Here is a 17,204-nt window from a genome sequence, read left to right on the forward strand (position 1 = left end):
ACACCATCGTAACAAAGTTGTAGTGTGGTTTAGTGATTCTTTACTAACATTGTAGCATATATTTTGTGATTATGAATAAAGAAAAGAAGGTAAATCGTTAATAATGTAGCACCAGATATTATTTTTCCAAACAAATACATTTGACTAGTTGTTAAATTGCTTCTTAATTAAGGAAAACACAAATAAGAGGGTGAAGTTAGCACAATACAAAAGGACTAACACATGCTACATGAGTGGGAGGAATAGAGTTTTCACACTGTAACACTAGCATGTCACAGTGTAGAGATGAAGAACCAGATTAACTGTATTCCAGATAGAAAGTGGCTTGCATTTAAGCTGAAACACGCATACATGACAGACATTATGCCCTAAAACTCTTGCTTATTCATTTAGCTGATCTTTCTCTCAACATTAGCACGAGTCTCAGTATAGTTTACAGCGCTTTTATTTAAAATTGTACAGAAAAGGGAAAGAAAGCAAAGATAATGACTCTACAATTACTCAACAGATAATATGCGTGTTGAGAAAAATGCACACAGGTTATTTTGTGTCGTTGGTCTCATTGGCAACATAAATAAAACAGGCAAATGACTAAAACATTTCCATGTCTTTGAGGCACGTGAAGGGAGTGGCACTGTTGGAGGCCGAGCATGGAGTCCAAGTGTCTGCATGTCTGGGCGCGTTTGCTCGCCATTTATAAGCTGTATGTGAGAAACACTGTCGTGCAGGTTGAATGCGAGATGGGCAAACCTCGCAACTACGGCAAAATACACGTTCCAAATGCATTTTGAGTAATGATCTATATCTCATTCGTGTTTACTTTGGTTCCTGTGCTGATCAACTAAGTGGTAGCACAAGCAGCTATGGTGGAACAACGAGGCAGACTCTGGGACTAAAGTGCAAGTAAGAGGATACAGCAGCTTGAAGCACGTGAATGCAGATTTCCAGGCTGTATTCATATTACTCTACATGAGACTGCAAAGGTGAAGTAAAAGCAAAAACGTTTACAATGTCATAAAAGAAGTTATAGAGGAAAAGCTCTCCGCATAATGTCTATTACTTTATCTTACTGTGACAACATGTATTTGCTCTTCAGGTCCTGATCATGCAATGTGAGAGCAAGGGCTGTTTAAAAAAAAGTTAACTTACATAATTTACAATTACCATAAACAAAGCAGTTTCGACTTCCTTTGTTTATGAGTATGTGCGTGCGGGACGTAAAGGGAAAACAAACAAGACAGACAAAGTTTGATGGGATTCAAGATTGTTTTTTTCTGAGTAAACTCTGTCAAATTGAGGTAACACATCCAACATGTGAGCATCTTTCCCCCCAACCGTATGGAGACGAAAGTCGAGCAAAAGAAGGGTCACGATGTGGGATTTCACCTCATTATCCCCACAGAACGTGACCTGAGACTAAACTGCAGGAGATGTATTAATGGAACTGACCTGGTATGACAGTAGCCCGTGGGCCGATGTGTTTATAAATAATGTGTTTTCTACATTGCCCTCCTCAGACGGGAGGAAAATTAGTTTAAAAGATGCCTTCCCTCTGGGTGGGATCACCTAGAGCAGAGAGGAAACACGCAGTTATACCAGACACTTCTACAAAGGCCACACTTAGGATTACTTGACATCAGTACTTGTGAATATACCATATAGTGCAGCTTAATGCACAAATGCATGTACACTTACTCTTCTGTGATAGAAAGGTATGTGAAGCTGCCTGCTAGATGTAAACATTGACAGCAGTGTCACAGGAACTTCCTGGCTGGGGTTGTGTATATATATGGTTTCAGCTCTCGGCAGCCCCAGCGGCCTGTGAAGAGAGACAGTACAGCGTCATCAATAACAGGCTCTCAATGCAACCTTTACCCAGGGAGCACCATGGCAAGCTTTGAAGGGCACCATATGGCGAATACACAATTATCTATAGGTTAGCTTATTCATGGGGAGTATACATCACATTAATGCGATACTTCGGCCGCGCATCAAGACTGCAGGTGTGGTGGTTATTGTTCATTTTTTAAATGCACCATTTCATAACAAACTGTGCCATTTGACAACATGTTGCATTACTCCACAAGACAATATATATATATATATATATATATATATATATATATATATATATATATATTTAAAACACCAATCAAGAGTTTTGAATTTGTGATCTTATTACCAGTGTAACACAGCATTTAATGTAAAAAAATAAAAATAAATATGACTTATTCTTTAAGTCACATGTAAAAAGAAATTTTAAAAAACGTCCCCCATGTTTTTGCCTATTTGCATTTAAATAAACATTAAATGAAACTTAAATCCATTTTGGGTCATTGTTTGAAAGTTGGAGATTACCCAAGCAATTCGGTCACAGCGATAGATTCATGTGAGTCACTCAATAACTAGAGTTTTGCATTCTGTCAAAATTCAAATGCCGAAAAAGGAAATTTGCCTCTTGGTCAATAGATGAACTACCCTCTAACAAAAATATAGTGTGTCTGAGAAAGGCCCCAGTGTAAGGAAGTAAATCCACATATACAAAGAAGAACGTGAGGGAGGCAATGAAAAGGCTTCACAGATTATCTCTCTGGGTTTGGTCATTGCTGCTGCTATCATCTTTTACAGTGACTGTGTGTCACCACTCTACATATTTTGGCTGGTGACACCCAAACTAACCTCGAAACTAAACTGCAAATGTCAAGTCAGCGGCGCTTTTGAGTATCGACAGTGTTCGTGTAGCACTGAAGCCACCGCCAATACCTGTTCTGTCTGGGCCGAGCATTTTCAAAGCGATAAACGGCAAAGAGGCTTTTTGTCGTTGCACATAGGGGAAGATAATCATATAGATGACTGCCCATATTCATGAAAAGTTATAATCTCAAAGATTATATAGATCTTTAAGAAGTACAGTCGGTTTCCATTTGGAGATCTGTTAAGAGTTGTGCATGATCAAATATTTAAAAAAAAAGTATTTTAAAAAATAGAAGTGCGAATTTCAGCTTTGAGAACTTTTGAACGCAAAATATAAGTAATTTGTTGAGATATAAGTGGACAATTTCTGGTCGAAAAACCTAATACATGTTCTTGACATTTCCTTTTAAGGTACCTCAACTGATGAATCTTTCACTTCCTGTTTGTTTATGAGAGTCTGGCCTTACTTTCACTTTAAGCCACGGAAATACAGGCTCACCAGAATAGAGCGAGATGTTCGTTGACCTTAGATCGGAGTGGTTTAACCAATATCTTCTACTTTTTAGTTCCGGCTATGAATGTGGTCAAGTGTGCAGAGTTGTATAATTAATGTCACACTGCCTAATAAGCACAAACACACTTTTGGACTTGGGCAAACCACATCATAACGCATTCTGCTGCAGATATTATCTGCAAAAAAAGACGTTAAAAAAACCCACCAGCAAGCCTGACAGACAGAGTTGTTAACTTTGCCTTTCATACAGGTTTATTTTGTCTAGTTATTCTATTTCCATTCTCTATATCTGTGCGTTCCAACAAAAAAAAAAAATCCAACACATGATCTTTAGTCAGATGTTCAGGATTACATGTATTATATACTTGCTACTGGTGTAATTGAATAGTGTAATGGTGACTGTTTGCGTAGGCACAGCAACAAGGAAACCACAGACTGATGTGGAGGATGTTTGTATTCATATTCCTGTTTTGAGCTCAACTGCAAATTCCCTGAAGCTGTATTACAGTCTCAAAACATTTATCCACTTATTTTAGATTTTGGGGTAAATTGCCTGCTTTCTACATTCCAAATGTATGACACAAAGTACAACAAAATAGGAGCTCCTTGTGTATGTTTGGAGCAATGGGAACTGCAGGCCAACCACAGCATTAGGTCTGATATTCTCTCTGTTTTGGCAGTACGGTGGCAAACAGTGAAGTTGTTAACCCTTCTGACTGGGGTCAACCCCCTCCAGTATGTGTCTGGATGCTGGGAAAGGCAGCTTACTGCCATACTTGGATATCCTGTCTGTTCTTTGAGGTTGAAGGGCCCCTTGGCTTTATGAAATCTTCCCTTTCTGTGGCATTCATCACAGCGACAGGTCCCCTGCTATGACGCCCGGCTTATTTTAACTCAGTGGCGTTTTCCACATCACTCAAGACAAGAGATGGTGAAATGAACAACATCTAGGCTTGTTGAGGCAGGTCATATTAAACTAGGAAGTGAGAGCAGCACTTACTGCGTCCCGAACTCCAAGGCTGGGGGCTGAAAATGCAACGGCCTCCCGTTCTCCCGTGTATATAGAAGAGAGCTGGTGGAGGGAAGAAAGCACATGAGAGAAAAATATAAACATGAGTCCAAAGGACAGTATTTGAATGTTATCGGTTTCATTATACAAGAATAAAAACATCTATGTATTCAATGTTTCAGGAACACTTTAAGACAAGAACACTATGTCCCCTTCCCACCACAGCATGTGACAGTTCAGTCAAGACTAAAAACTGCCTCAGGATGGTTCTCAAAGCGCCAACTTCGCCGCCGAAACAAAGGGACTATGATCATGCCAGCACAGAATTAGATAAGCATCATATAAAAAAGGGGAGGAAAGTACTGGAGATCGTAGAGCAGAATTTAAACGAAGCCTAAAGACTAGAAACAAATGGCTTACTTCTGTTATACAACACTTTATTTGACACAATGACTTAAACAAATCATCACATACATACAAGCCAACAATGTTATACAGCACAAAGAGTGGCATACTCTCTGAGCAATCATTAACCACTCTTTTTTGTTTGGGGCTTTGCGTGTCCCACACATCCTATTCCTTCAATCCCCTCCAAACTTGCCTGAACAAGGGTTCAAGGGGCGGGGCCTTCACATAGTTCGTCGTCCAAGATTTTTTATTGTTACATAATCCCCCACAGCAAAATGCTGTCACCATTCCAGATGTTCTACCGTACAGGTGAGTATTGAGGGCGGGATGATGCCCACACCCTGCTGCACCTGCATGAGACAGACTGTTGACAGCGTTGATCAGATCATTAGCGCAGACATATCTGACCCGCGGAGGCAACCAGAGCTGCACAAGCTGGTGTCTCAGTTCGTGCTGCACGGACCCCGTGGGACCTCCAATACTCACTCACCCTGTATTGTCAGCGGCATCTATTCCAACTTGAAAAAAAAAAAAAAAAAAAAAAAAAAGGTTGGAATAGCTTTCGGGAAGATTTTTTTTTTTCGGAGCTGCAGCCAAAGACATGACATCGCTGGACTTCTTCAAAATCAACCGGAGCAATACAATATCTTTACATGGAGATTCCACAACACAGGCACAGTGCGCTATAAACAGCCCAGGGAAGTCTGCGGAAAACCACGCCGGTTTTTTAATGAGTTATGAGTTGAATGTACTGGACTATCAATGTCAGATAAAGGACTTGCCCTGGAGAACAATACCGCAGGTGCATATACAATCTACCTTGATGTGTACAAGATATAGGAAACGCTAAATACAAGCAAAAGAACCACATGTCGGGGTAAAACGGAAAACTCTCCTCTCCCATGTTTCTCCAGCAGCTACTTTTGGAGCTCCACTGTGTTTTATTGGTGACTTTGTGTGTGACATCCTGTGCTAATGAGCTCTGGGAACGAGTGCCTTGAAGCAGAAAAGCAGCAGCTGATTCGAGGTTGTGCGTGTGCACGTGTGTGTGCATGTGTGTGTGTGTGTGAGAGAGATTGGAAGCAAGACTGGACGCAGTTGACAGAAGACTCGCACAGCTGTTGACCAACAGACAAAAGCAAGTTTAAAGGAGCACAGCTCAAGAGTTCATGTCGCCATCTTTCAGGAGAGTTTTATTCAATTACATTCCTTTGGAGCTTATATCTTTAAACTACTTTGACAACTACAGTCCAGAAAAAGAGAACATATCGTACAATTTAAAATAATTATCAATGAACCATCAAATCAAAACCACCCTCAAAAAAAGACACTGAACTATCACACATCGGAAAGAAAATTGAATGAGAACGGTTTGGCAATGAAAAAGAATGGTACAAATATTTGGCAAGCGCACCGACCGGCTGGTCCATCGGCGTGTTTTCCAGCATCGTCGTCGCTATTTTAATGACGCTTTGGCATTCATCAAAAGGCTGGTTTGTCTCTTTTTGTGTTCGCTTTGATAAAAAAAACATTTAAACGTGATTCAAGGGGAAATTGTTTTAAATTAAGACAGACCGACTGATGTAACATTCCCAAAGAGACCCTGCTGCTAAAAATAAATATATCAGGTGGGAATCTGAGAAAACACCAAGAACGATGCTCAAAGACTGTTAGGATGTAACACCACATACTGACTGTTAAGTTATCAGGACTTCTGAAACATCAACTTCTAGGTCTGGATCAAAGTATCATTGCTTTTAAATAGTATTTACACAGCATACAGACGAGATGAAACATTACACTTAACGTGCAAAATGTTTCTCTCATTAGACTATATTTTAACACAAAATGCCTGTCGTGCATGTGGTAACATGAAACGCAAGCTGTGCAGGCTGAGTCTTGCAAGCTTGCAAGATTTCAAAACACACGTGAACATCAGCAATAAAGAATTTCGTCAAGACCCAAGGCAACTCACTTTACACCACACAACTAACACTTTGATGAAATAAGTGTTCTGCCTGCTTTGACATATCCAACTGACATTTTTCGTTTTGTCTATTTATTGTAATTGAAAATCAGCTGTACCGTTATCTCTTAAAACTAAAACGTGATTATTCTTATGGAGCATTTTGCAGTTTCAACCATGCATATCAACAATTTCTCACACACTCTCCCCCCTGCCGAGACACGTCTCAAAGAGCAATTCATAGAAACTGCAAGGAAGCAGCTGTGGGGATTTGCGAGACTCTGAATGTGAAACATTTAATCTGATATTGGACCAAGTACAGTGCAGACAGGGACGACGTTATCAGCTGCAACTGCCGGATGACAGCAGTGCAGAGCGACGGCCGTGAGCTAACCAGTCGGGCACGCTCACGTGCACTGAAGAGGTCGGTGCGGCCGACCCGGCAACCTAAACGAGACACGACTGAGCTCAGATTATATTTGATGTGGTTTATCCATCTTGTGCCCTAAAATAACTAAACATTCTTACATGTTTGCATACATTACATAATAGACAACAGCTTGATAATAGTTGATGGAAATGCTGCAGCTAGCCCAGTGCAAACGTTCCAACAGTGTGAAGTCAATGTGCAGGATTTCAGACTGATCTCAGTTCATCTGTTAACAGTCAGGACAGCCACAGTTTACAGGAAGGCCTGTTGGTGTTGCACAGACGTGTATCTTGTGTTTTGGTTAATGTGGGTAGTGCCTAACAGGACAGTACTTCTACTCTACAGCTGGGAGACAAAATTACAAATTTGACACACTCAACTGTTGAAAGAAATAGGACGGATTAAGCACAATAAATGATGTGAGGTTCTGTAAACTACCGCTAGTTAAGACTTGAATTAGCGAGGGTGTAGATTTCAGAGAAGAGTTATTTCTGCAGAGGAAAGCTAAAAATGGCTGGTCGTATTTACATCTAACTATACATGCATAGTTAACTCGCCACCTGTGCCAAAGCTCTACTGAACGAAATCACTTTCTGGGCAGTTGGTAATTTGAAACGGGAAGAACAAAAGAAATTAAAAATGGTCAATGCTGAATCAGCATTTTGAAAAAAAGCAGTGACAAAAGACTTAAAAAACCCCAAACAACCTTTTTTCTTCTTTCTCCTCTGGCCGATCACTGCTTCAGTGTCCCAACAAGCGTCAAGATATTTAATGTTGTGATGGTAGATGTCCATCGGCAGTGAACTAGGAATACAAAACTAGGGTTTAACTCTGTAGCCACAGAAATGGCAGAAGTGTAAGAAGATGCATCTCAACATCCAAAAAAACATCTTTCATTTTCCACGTTGCCATTGGTTCCTCACTGTGTAACAATAATAATAATTTGATTACTATCAGATGAATATCATTTAGATTATTGCAGAATTTACAAGGAACAGTGTCTCCAGGGAATCTCAGTTAATTGAGGTTAAATCCAGAGTGAGGATGATGAAGACTGAGACAACTAGATCACACAAGCCCCTAAACTGTGGCCATAAACCTTTTATCACCCTTGTTTGAGAGGGATGCACTTACAATATTTGATGCCATATTGCTCTTATTTCCATTAAAACTGAATGAAATAAAGGTTTAAAAAAATCCTTTCATTGTCCATTTAATTCTCTGATGCTAATACGATGTTTCACGATGGTCTACCCAACCAGCGAGGCTAGGGACAGAAGAAGGAGAGCATTCAGTGATTTTTGCTCGCTTACTGCCTCGTGGATAACCACCTGTGAAATTAACAATCTAGTCCGCTTACTGATCACAAAGCCTTTACTTGAAGCCTGAACAAAATTATTTGTATGTGGCGTACAAGCAAAGTTAATAATAAGAGATGCAAATCAACAACACAAAGAACAAACAAGCCGGCAGTGGTGTTTGACTCGATAAGAGGGACACCGTCTCCTCTATTACATAACAAGTTATTCGATGTCTCTCAAGGTCTCTGCCGTTCTAATTTTCTGTTAATTCATAACTTGTCAAACAGTACAACGTTTTGTGTAGAGGGGAAATGAGGTCGTCCGCCTCGGCAGACAGTTGATATCTGCAGATCTGGCAAAGTTGTTTGAAATATAAGGTCAACATCACATCACATGGCCACGTGTCTCAGTAAAAGACAGCCTCCAATGTACATACACTGATCAATGCAGGTGTACAACTATCTTTTAATATTCATTGTCAGGTTCTGATGTGCTTCTTTAAAAAGGCAGAAGAGGGCTTTTACCTCGGGGTATGTATTTCTAACTCTGTTTTCTCTGAATTCAACAGCAGCTGGGCTTTCTGAAAATGTTTGCCTCGGAAACAAGTATGCCACTGAGCTGTGGTCCAAAGGGGTTCTGTCCACAGCCACGGCACAAAAATAACAAGTTATGTTTGGCGCTATTTGATCCCCTGGATCTAACTCAAATAAAGTCAATGTTAGCAGTGACCTCAGCCGTGCTCCGGGGGAGAGGTTAGGGCCGGTGGAGAGTTAAGGTCAACTGGTTCCACCAAAGAAGACAAGGAAACAATAAGAGGAACTGTGAAAGTAACACCACGTGGGCCACAACTGCAGTAAAGAGGTGTGTGTCAGGAAGATATTCTTTAAATCCACAGAATGATGGAACGGGGAATACAGTGTGGCTGAGATTAAAGTAAAAAATATATATATATACAAAAAGAAATGTGAAAGCTAAGCCATTGTGACAGAAGACTGGACTCAGACAGGGGTATCATTAACCTCTGTATCTGCTTTGCTTTTTAGGCTAGGCGAGAGTGAAGGCAGGCCTGCCAAGTGCCTGATAACCCTGGCAGGAGGCGCCTCACAGCCCACAGCTCTGGAGGTCTTGAGGTCAACCAGCACTACGAAGCCTCCTCACCTCCCGGGACTTAAAAATAGCCGTATTCCCACACTGTTCGGCAACAGTTGGCTGCATGTGACCCAGATGAACTTCATATCCAAGACTGAAAGCTTTGCCACTTCAGATGAGAACTCCAGCAATTAGTATTGCCCTTTCATGAACTTGTATTCTTTAATATGGGTCAAGCTCTAGAAACACTGAATCCTACATTTCCCTTAATAACACAAGTTCCTAAAGTTTTATCCTACCTGGCTAGTAAACAACCACATTATTAAACGCTGCACCTGAGAATGAAATGCCGACGTTCTGTCTCCGAGCCAAAATTGAGATGATCCATTATTTTATTCAGACTTGTTCAGACTCATTCACTCTTGTAGATTTTACGTACGGCTGCAGGAGATGACATTATTTGCTAGGCTGCACTAGCACAGTCTTGGGCATCGAAGTAATTTCCTACTATTGCAACTGTGTTCTACTACCATGCATGGTTATTTAACATCCTGGTTTTCACAATGTGTATTGCAATATAACACAGTCGTAAGATACCATTAAAATAAAGCACAGCGATAATAACTGGGTCATCCAAACTGGTATTTCTGAAAAAGGTGCACGAGATTGGGAGCATTTCTACTGCCTCTTCACAAGAGACGCAGCTTGCAGCTCACTGCAAACAACGACAAAAATGCAGGCAGCTATAACAGGGTTTATCTGACAGGGAACTGGAAGGTGGGAGCAACGCTTTTTTGCGACAACGGCAGCCGGTCGGGACGACGTGATCACCTGTAACCGCAGTGTGTGAGCCCTGCAGAGCGGATATGTTAGCAAAGAACGCAGACGCTCAGATTACAACACGCACAGAGGAAGAGTCCGTTCTCTGCTCAGCGAGACATTACTCCACTATATCTCCACAAAGCAAATAGTTGTTCTGTTTTAATGCTCCGAGTGTCATATATTGCTCCTTTAAAAAAGGTTTTTAAACGAGGAGAAGCAAGCACAAATGCTAGAATATTGTGTGACTTACAAAAATAACATTTAACAATGGATAAACAAGGCTAAAGGTCGCTCTGTTTTTGAGCAAGCTGTTACTAAATAACACCGGGACTTTAGGTTCTTTTGCTGCAAACGTCTATTTTCCGAACAATTTTTTCCTGCTGGAACAAAAACAGCTGGGAGAGACAGGCCTACCCTGCTTTTTCTTTCAAGGAGTTCTAAAATTAGTCAGGAATTTGGTTCTGTGCCTCTTGTAACACACGCCCCCAAAACTCTCTTCGTCACACACCCCCTCACTCACCAACACAACATCGCCCGCACACAGGGGAGGACTTTAAAAAGCCCTTTTAGAAACCTGTAGTCCCATTAAACTGAAACCGCAGCTCGCCATTTGTCTGTGTGAATACAAAAACACGCCACCCCACAGCTACAGTTTAACTGTGCATATCAAATAAACCACTTAACGGAGCTCTACTATAAGTTGCAGTTTGTTGAATATGTTCACGTTAAATTAAAACCTCTTGTCTGCACTAGGCACAGCCCTGCTTTCATTCTGTGTCTTACAGTATATTTTCTAGTCTTCACTAAACACGAGAAAACACTTCAGTATGATGCAATATGCATGCTGGTTTGGGGTTTGTTGGTAATTATGTGGCTTGGTGGAAAAGTCTCTACATATTCCGATCCCATGTGCCACTCCTGAACAGGTGGAAACCTTTAATTAACTTCATATGACTCTAAATATTCTGCATGATGCATGTGTGACTTTCTCTGACCAATATTTGAACCAGCAAAGTGAAGTTTACTTTCCTATAACATCTTTTCATCTTGGGTCACTGTCATGAATGTGTAATACTTTACAAATGTGTGAAGAACTCCACCGAAGAGAATAGGTTTCGTGCTTTCACCACAGAAGATTTAGAAACTAGAAAAAACGCTCACCCTTCTTCTAGTGGAAGAACATCTTTTCTTCGCTCCTTCTCCACCTGAAATGGAAATGAAAATACACTTTAGTCAATATGGTCAAAACAATAAACCGCAACCTATTTATTCTACATTCACACGGTGGCCTAGAAAGATGAACATCAGGAGGCTCTGTGGGTTGCAAGTCTACTAGTGGGGTAAAAAAAAAAAGAAGAAAAAAAAGAATTGATACACCACCAACTGTGTGCCGCTGTGCAGCTGCATGATATTTCTTGAAATGTCAAAAGGTTTTATTTTGCATAAAATCTGATTTCACTGAAAATAAACCAGGAAATTCAAGCAGAAAACCGTAATATAGCATTGGGAAACTAAAACTGCGATTTCATTTCTTTCCATCCTGATTCCAAATATTAGACAGCAAGCAGCAAAGTCTGCCAGTGTTGGCGGAGGATATTGTAGATCTCAGGAAAAAAAAAAAAAAAAACATCTCACCCTGTGCATCGACGATTACTGACTGAAGATCAGTGACTACACACACAACTTGTTGTAATTGGTATTTAGGCTACAATGTAATATAGCAATATAAAACAGTGATTTGAAATCTGTTTTTTCATAATTTGAGGAGGTACTTTTCATGCACTGTACAGAGTATGTTCTGCATAATATGTCTTTTTAATTCATTGGTGAATGATAGTGTATAATCTGCTGTTTATGGTGCTGAGAGTACAAGAACTACCACAGCATCATTGTTATTATTGACAACTGACATTGTGACTCCAAAATGTCTGGGATTAAATCTTGATTTGTGCAATAATTGGAGGTAATCTTCTCCACAGTTTCATAATAAGGCCAGCAAGACTGCATGAAACCCCTAACCAATGCACATCAACACAGCTTTTTGGATATGGATTGCAGAGTAAAAGACTGGGTATTATTAGCTCTTACAATTACAATATAAGAGAACAAACACTGCTGAGCATGGTGCAGTAGATGATGTGCACCATGCATGATCTACAAAGATATGCTTTGGTCTCTTCAAACACAGAACATACAGTTTCCATAGGAACGATCTGGGGCCGTGTGGCTTCATGATGATACGTTATTCGTCAAACAGAAAAGATAAGATTGTTTCTACAAAGGAAGAAACGAACCATTACATGTCATTGGTTGAATTAAGCCATTGCAGAAAATGCTACAAATCAAAGATCAGGACTGGTTAATGGAAATGTTGGATTTACCACATTTTTTAATAGGATTTATCAACGTGTGAGAAATGAGGTGTCATAATTGATCACTGATATTCCTTATTTATAGTTGGGATCTATTTATAGTATCTAAATTAACCTTAAGGGTAATTTACTTACTTACTTATAAGTAAGTAAGTAACTTATATATACTGCACAGTATTAAGAAATGTATTATTTAATCCGTAGTCACACATCTGTCTCAACATGGCTAAAAGTTACTGATTGCAGCTCGAAAAGTTCCAGCTGGTGTATGCTCGTGTTGTGTTATTCTGCATCATATCCAACAATGCCCCCAGCGGTTTAAAGCTTGGCATGTTGATGGTCTAAGTGAATGAGACAAAACACATCTTCCGGCTGATTAAGCACAACAATGACAGAACACATGCTGTTGCCGCAGGTGAGCCCTTAAAGCATAAGGAATATTCAAAAGCAGCACCATTTGTAAATTAACTGGATTCTAGTTGGAGGGACTTTAAAGTCAAAGCAGGGATTGGAAACCCATTACAGGGCCCCGTATACAAAAGAGCGTGCTCCAATATGCAAAAGAAAAAGATGAAAACCTGAACTACAACGATCTAACAATCACTTGGAGACTGGAGTTCACCTATGAAGACCAACACATGATCCTGAAGTAAAAAACACAAGTCCAAAGTAAAAGGCATGCGATGAAAATGGCAACAATTACAAGCTCTTGCAATACACACGATATCTGCTCAATTATGAACTCTGCTGCCCCAAATTTGGGATCTGGTTAGATTTTTTTTTACAATGCCTTATGGCATACTGTGACACAGCATCTGCCTCCTGCTTCACCACTTCAGTGTGCCTGCAGCAACATACAGTACCCTACTTATCCAGCTGACCAGCAGCAGCCCTGGGAAGCAGATAAAAGACATCCATGTCACGCTCTATTTCACACAGCCCATGTAACTGAGACGATTACTCCATTCACCACTGCCTACCTAAACATGACACCAAACAATGTCCACAATTCGGCAATCTGTCAATTGGTCTGCAGAAAAAAACACCTGGCACACCGTCATGACCCCCTGCCTCCTACATTTAAACTGCGTTGCTATTTTAAATCAATCCAACAAATAAAAATTATCCTCATTGTTGAATCAAGGATGTGTCCTCTCTAGTCTGGGCATGTCTGTGGGTAATGACTGCAAAATATAAAAACTTGTTTCAAAAACTGGGCGAAATATAACATGGAAAATCACAAAATGCATTTTACTTATTTCATAGGTTTTATCTTTTTTTAAGAAGCCTACCGTTCATCACATAAAACACTTTAATCAAAGCTGCTTTGGTACAACGAGCATAATTATTGGTTTGACATATTTTTAAAGTAGTCCTAATTATCAACAGTGTTCACATTTGTTTACAAACGACTGCAAACAATGCTGCCCCCCCCCCCCCCCCTCCCTCTCCTCACACCCCTCAGGTAACATGACAGTCAGCTGGTGACCTCATGACAGGTTATCAGTAAGCACTGGGCTGTTTGTGTTTGCCTTGCTTCATGATCACGTCACTCTCACAGCTGCCTACCTGAAAATTATCAGGGAAAATTGGAACTCAGATCCTAAATTTAACAAAAAACACGCACACACAACTGAAAGCATGGCATGCAGACTTAATAAGCAGTAGGTAATTTAAAAGTGCAATGCAGGAAATAACTGCAGAGTAGTACCAAAAGACCTCCTCTTCTCCAACACGCGCTCAGTGTGTACTACTGACTGAACTCCACAATGGACACTATGTACAAAAGAAAATAAGGAGGAGCCACATGGCAGGTGGTCTCCCGCTCTGCTTTTTACTTTGTGTAAATTAGTTCAATAACTGCAACATTTACACAGTAGAAGAACCCACACATACATGTATATTTGCTGATATCCCCCCCATGTAAATAAACGCAACATGCACAGCTCCAGTGTCTGCAAAGTGGAGCCAAAACACAATGGGGGACCCACTGACCACACGTGCTCGTGCATCCTGGCTGCATTTTTATTTTTTTGGTTGAGCAAAACTGTGTTTTTGCACATAAATCATCCTCTATCTCTCTCCACACAAAAACGCACAGCAGGAAATAATAATTTAAAAAAAAAGATGATTACCTGAAGATGGACTAAGGGGTCTGCGTCCTCCGCTTGCCAGACCTCGACCACGCTGGTGGACATCTGACTCAGGGCTTTGTGGGAGCAATAAATACAATATGTATCAATGTGATGTTGGGTCACATGGAGGAAAAAGACAACCACTTGCAAATGCACCATTTTTGAACTACAAGTGTGTGTACGAGGTTGTTTTTTTTCACACCGGGTTGTAGCAAATGAATAAACTGAAGCGGACGAGAATCACGCAGACAAGTGAGGAAATGACTCCGGCTCACAAAAGGCTGGAGCTAGCTGCCTCGTTAGCTTCGCGGCTAACGGACTTGGGCAACATCGCCGCTGCTGTTGCCACTGCAGTCCAGTGAACCGGGCAAACAACAACATGTCGCTTTATCAGACAGGCGACTGGAACCGTTAAAGTCACGTTAAAGTCCCGGTAGAAACGTCTCTGCCAGAACGAGCTTTTATTGTGTGTTTCACCAAACGGCAAACGGGAACTGGGAGCTAGCATGAACTAGCAGGCTGACAAAACATTAGCACTCCAAAAAAATAAGCAAAATATGCTTTTATCGCTACTTAAAAATGAATTATTACATTTTTTTGTTCGCCCGTTTTAAAATAACACACTGTTTTGTACACAATAACTCGTCACTGTCAAGTCATTGTGGCTAAATTACCTTCTTCTTTTTTTTAACGTTACATTTTTTTTTCTTCCAACTGTCGCGTTAAACGTTACATCCCCCCGAAGCGGAACAAACATGAAGGTAAGCGCAAACCTTGCAGTTGAGCCCCTCCGTGCTGTACGCAGGGTAAAAGTAATTGTAGTATTCCGAGTAGTATATTGATCCACGTTTTCCTGTGGCAGTGGCTGCCTGGTTGGAAGTCCTGAAGCCCCGCCATGCTGCCCTCTCAGCTAGCAGCCTGCCTTGTGTTTCGCTGTGTTGGTCTTTCTTTCTCTCACCCAGCAGCAGCAGCAGCAGCAGCCGCAGCAGCTCGCTCCCTCCCTCCCTCCTTCCTCCTTCCCTCCCTCCTTCCTTTCCTCCCCTCTGTCCCTCCCTGCCCGCTCAAACACATTGGACAGGGAGGACAGACAACACTGACACTAGCGACGTTATCGTGTCCTGTTGATGAAGGTAAAACAAAACAAAGTTTACCTAAAACAAACACACATGTAATGTATAATGTGCCCTACAGTGGTGGAAAGTTACTGCGCGTGTTTACATTACAGAGGGAAATATTACACGGTTTTTTTTACACTTGGTGTTATTTATTACTCCAAAACACATTACATGCCTGTATTATATAATGCATTATTATACTGCTAATCTACTTGAGTATTTCCACCTACTTCCACAAAAAAGTACAATTTTGACACACCTGTACTTTCCATTATATGATACTCTATATACTTATACTCCACAGCATTTCAGAGGGATATATTGTACCTTTTACTGAAATTTCTATCTTTTTCTTATAGAAAAAGGTGCATAAATACTTTGTTACAAGTATAAGTCCCCCATAAAAAGGGCAATAGAATGAACATCAAAATATACTTGATTGTACTGCTTCCTATCATATTAGAATATCATGTTTTCTTTAATGTCAAAAGTAATTAGTTACTATGTATATAAGCGTGAAATACTTAGTTACTATCCATCCATTATCTTTAACCATATGTAATACATATGGCTGATAATACTTTTACAAAATATTTACTGATATGGATTGATAGGTACTTCTAAAATCTGTATTTACTTTACTTGAACTTTGCGTATACCTTGCAAGCAATGTGTATGCATCATTTCAGTGTTATATAATCTCATGTCTTTCCTCAGGCCTATTCTTTTGGTGAATTGAAAGTCTTTACTTTGGGCTAATTATGGCATTGTTGATCTCATGTGAGCACAAGACATGTTTAGCCAAAAAGCTGCGACAAACTGAGTGACAGTGAGGTAAAAAAAAAAATACGCACAGCTCTCTAGGAGAGCTTCCACATTCAGCATGTCGAACACATGAATCACTTAGGACGGGTTGGGCAGGTACACACATGAACACACATTTAGGTGAGCCTCCTGTGGGTGTGGCAGTTCAAGCTAAGAAAACTGCAGCTAGGCAATTTTTATTTTGTTTGGCTGAATCATTGTTGCATCAGCCCCCAGAACATTTTCTAATGAGGAGGTTAGGATAAAAAATAAAAAAAAACACCATGTAAGAACACTACACGTGTTATTCGTAGATTATCCTTATCAAGATATAGAACTACTCTTGCTAGCACTTTAAACACTACATGCACTGTGTTTGCAAGGACACAGAACATTTGTCACTTAATACAAAGGTCTTCTTTGATGGCCTGCAGATAATAACTTGCACTGAGCAACAATATAATTAAAAACATGACTCAACCGAGAACTTACAATACGTCTGCATGTCACCCGTCTTCTGGAAAGACAACTTAACTGGTGTGTAA

The 17,204-nt window shown here is 40.4% G+C and overlaps 1 protein-coding gene across 2 annotated transcripts in view; it reads right to left on the reverse strand.

Moving 5' to 3' along the window:
- Positions 1-15,708, reverse strand: part of tmem131l (transmembrane 131 like) — a 31,201-nt gene extending 15,493 nt beyond the window's left edge. For both annotated transcript variants that reach the window (XM_068589089.1, XM_068589088.1), the window contains exons 1-6: positions 15,514-15,708; positions 14,741-14,814; positions 11,395-11,438; positions 4,209-4,280; positions 1,696-1,819; positions 1,450-1,566 (exon numbers count right to left, since the gene is read on the reverse strand). In XM_068589089.1, the coding sequence (XP_068445190.1) occupies positions 1,450-1,566; positions 1,696-1,819; positions 4,209-4,280; positions 11,395-11,438; positions 14,741-14,814; positions 15,514-15,637 (555 nt within the window). In that variant the 5' untranslated portion in view covers positions 15,638-15,708. The remainder of the gene's footprint in view (positions 1-1,449; positions 1,567-1,695; positions 1,820-4,208; positions 4,281-11,394; positions 11,439-14,740; positions 14,815-15,513) is intronic.
- Positions 15,709-17,204: the final 1,496 nt, after the last annotated feature.

Source organism: Clinocottus analis, unplaced genomic scaffold (genome assembly GCF_023055335.1).
Source record: "Clinocottus analis isolate CAN_PGR_092001 unplaced genomic scaffold, fCliAna1.0.p SCAF_22, whole genome shotgun sequence".
Classification (NCBI taxonomy): domain Eukaryota; kingdom Metazoa; phylum Chordata; class Actinopteri; order Perciformes; family Cottidae; genus Clinocottus; species Clinocottus analis.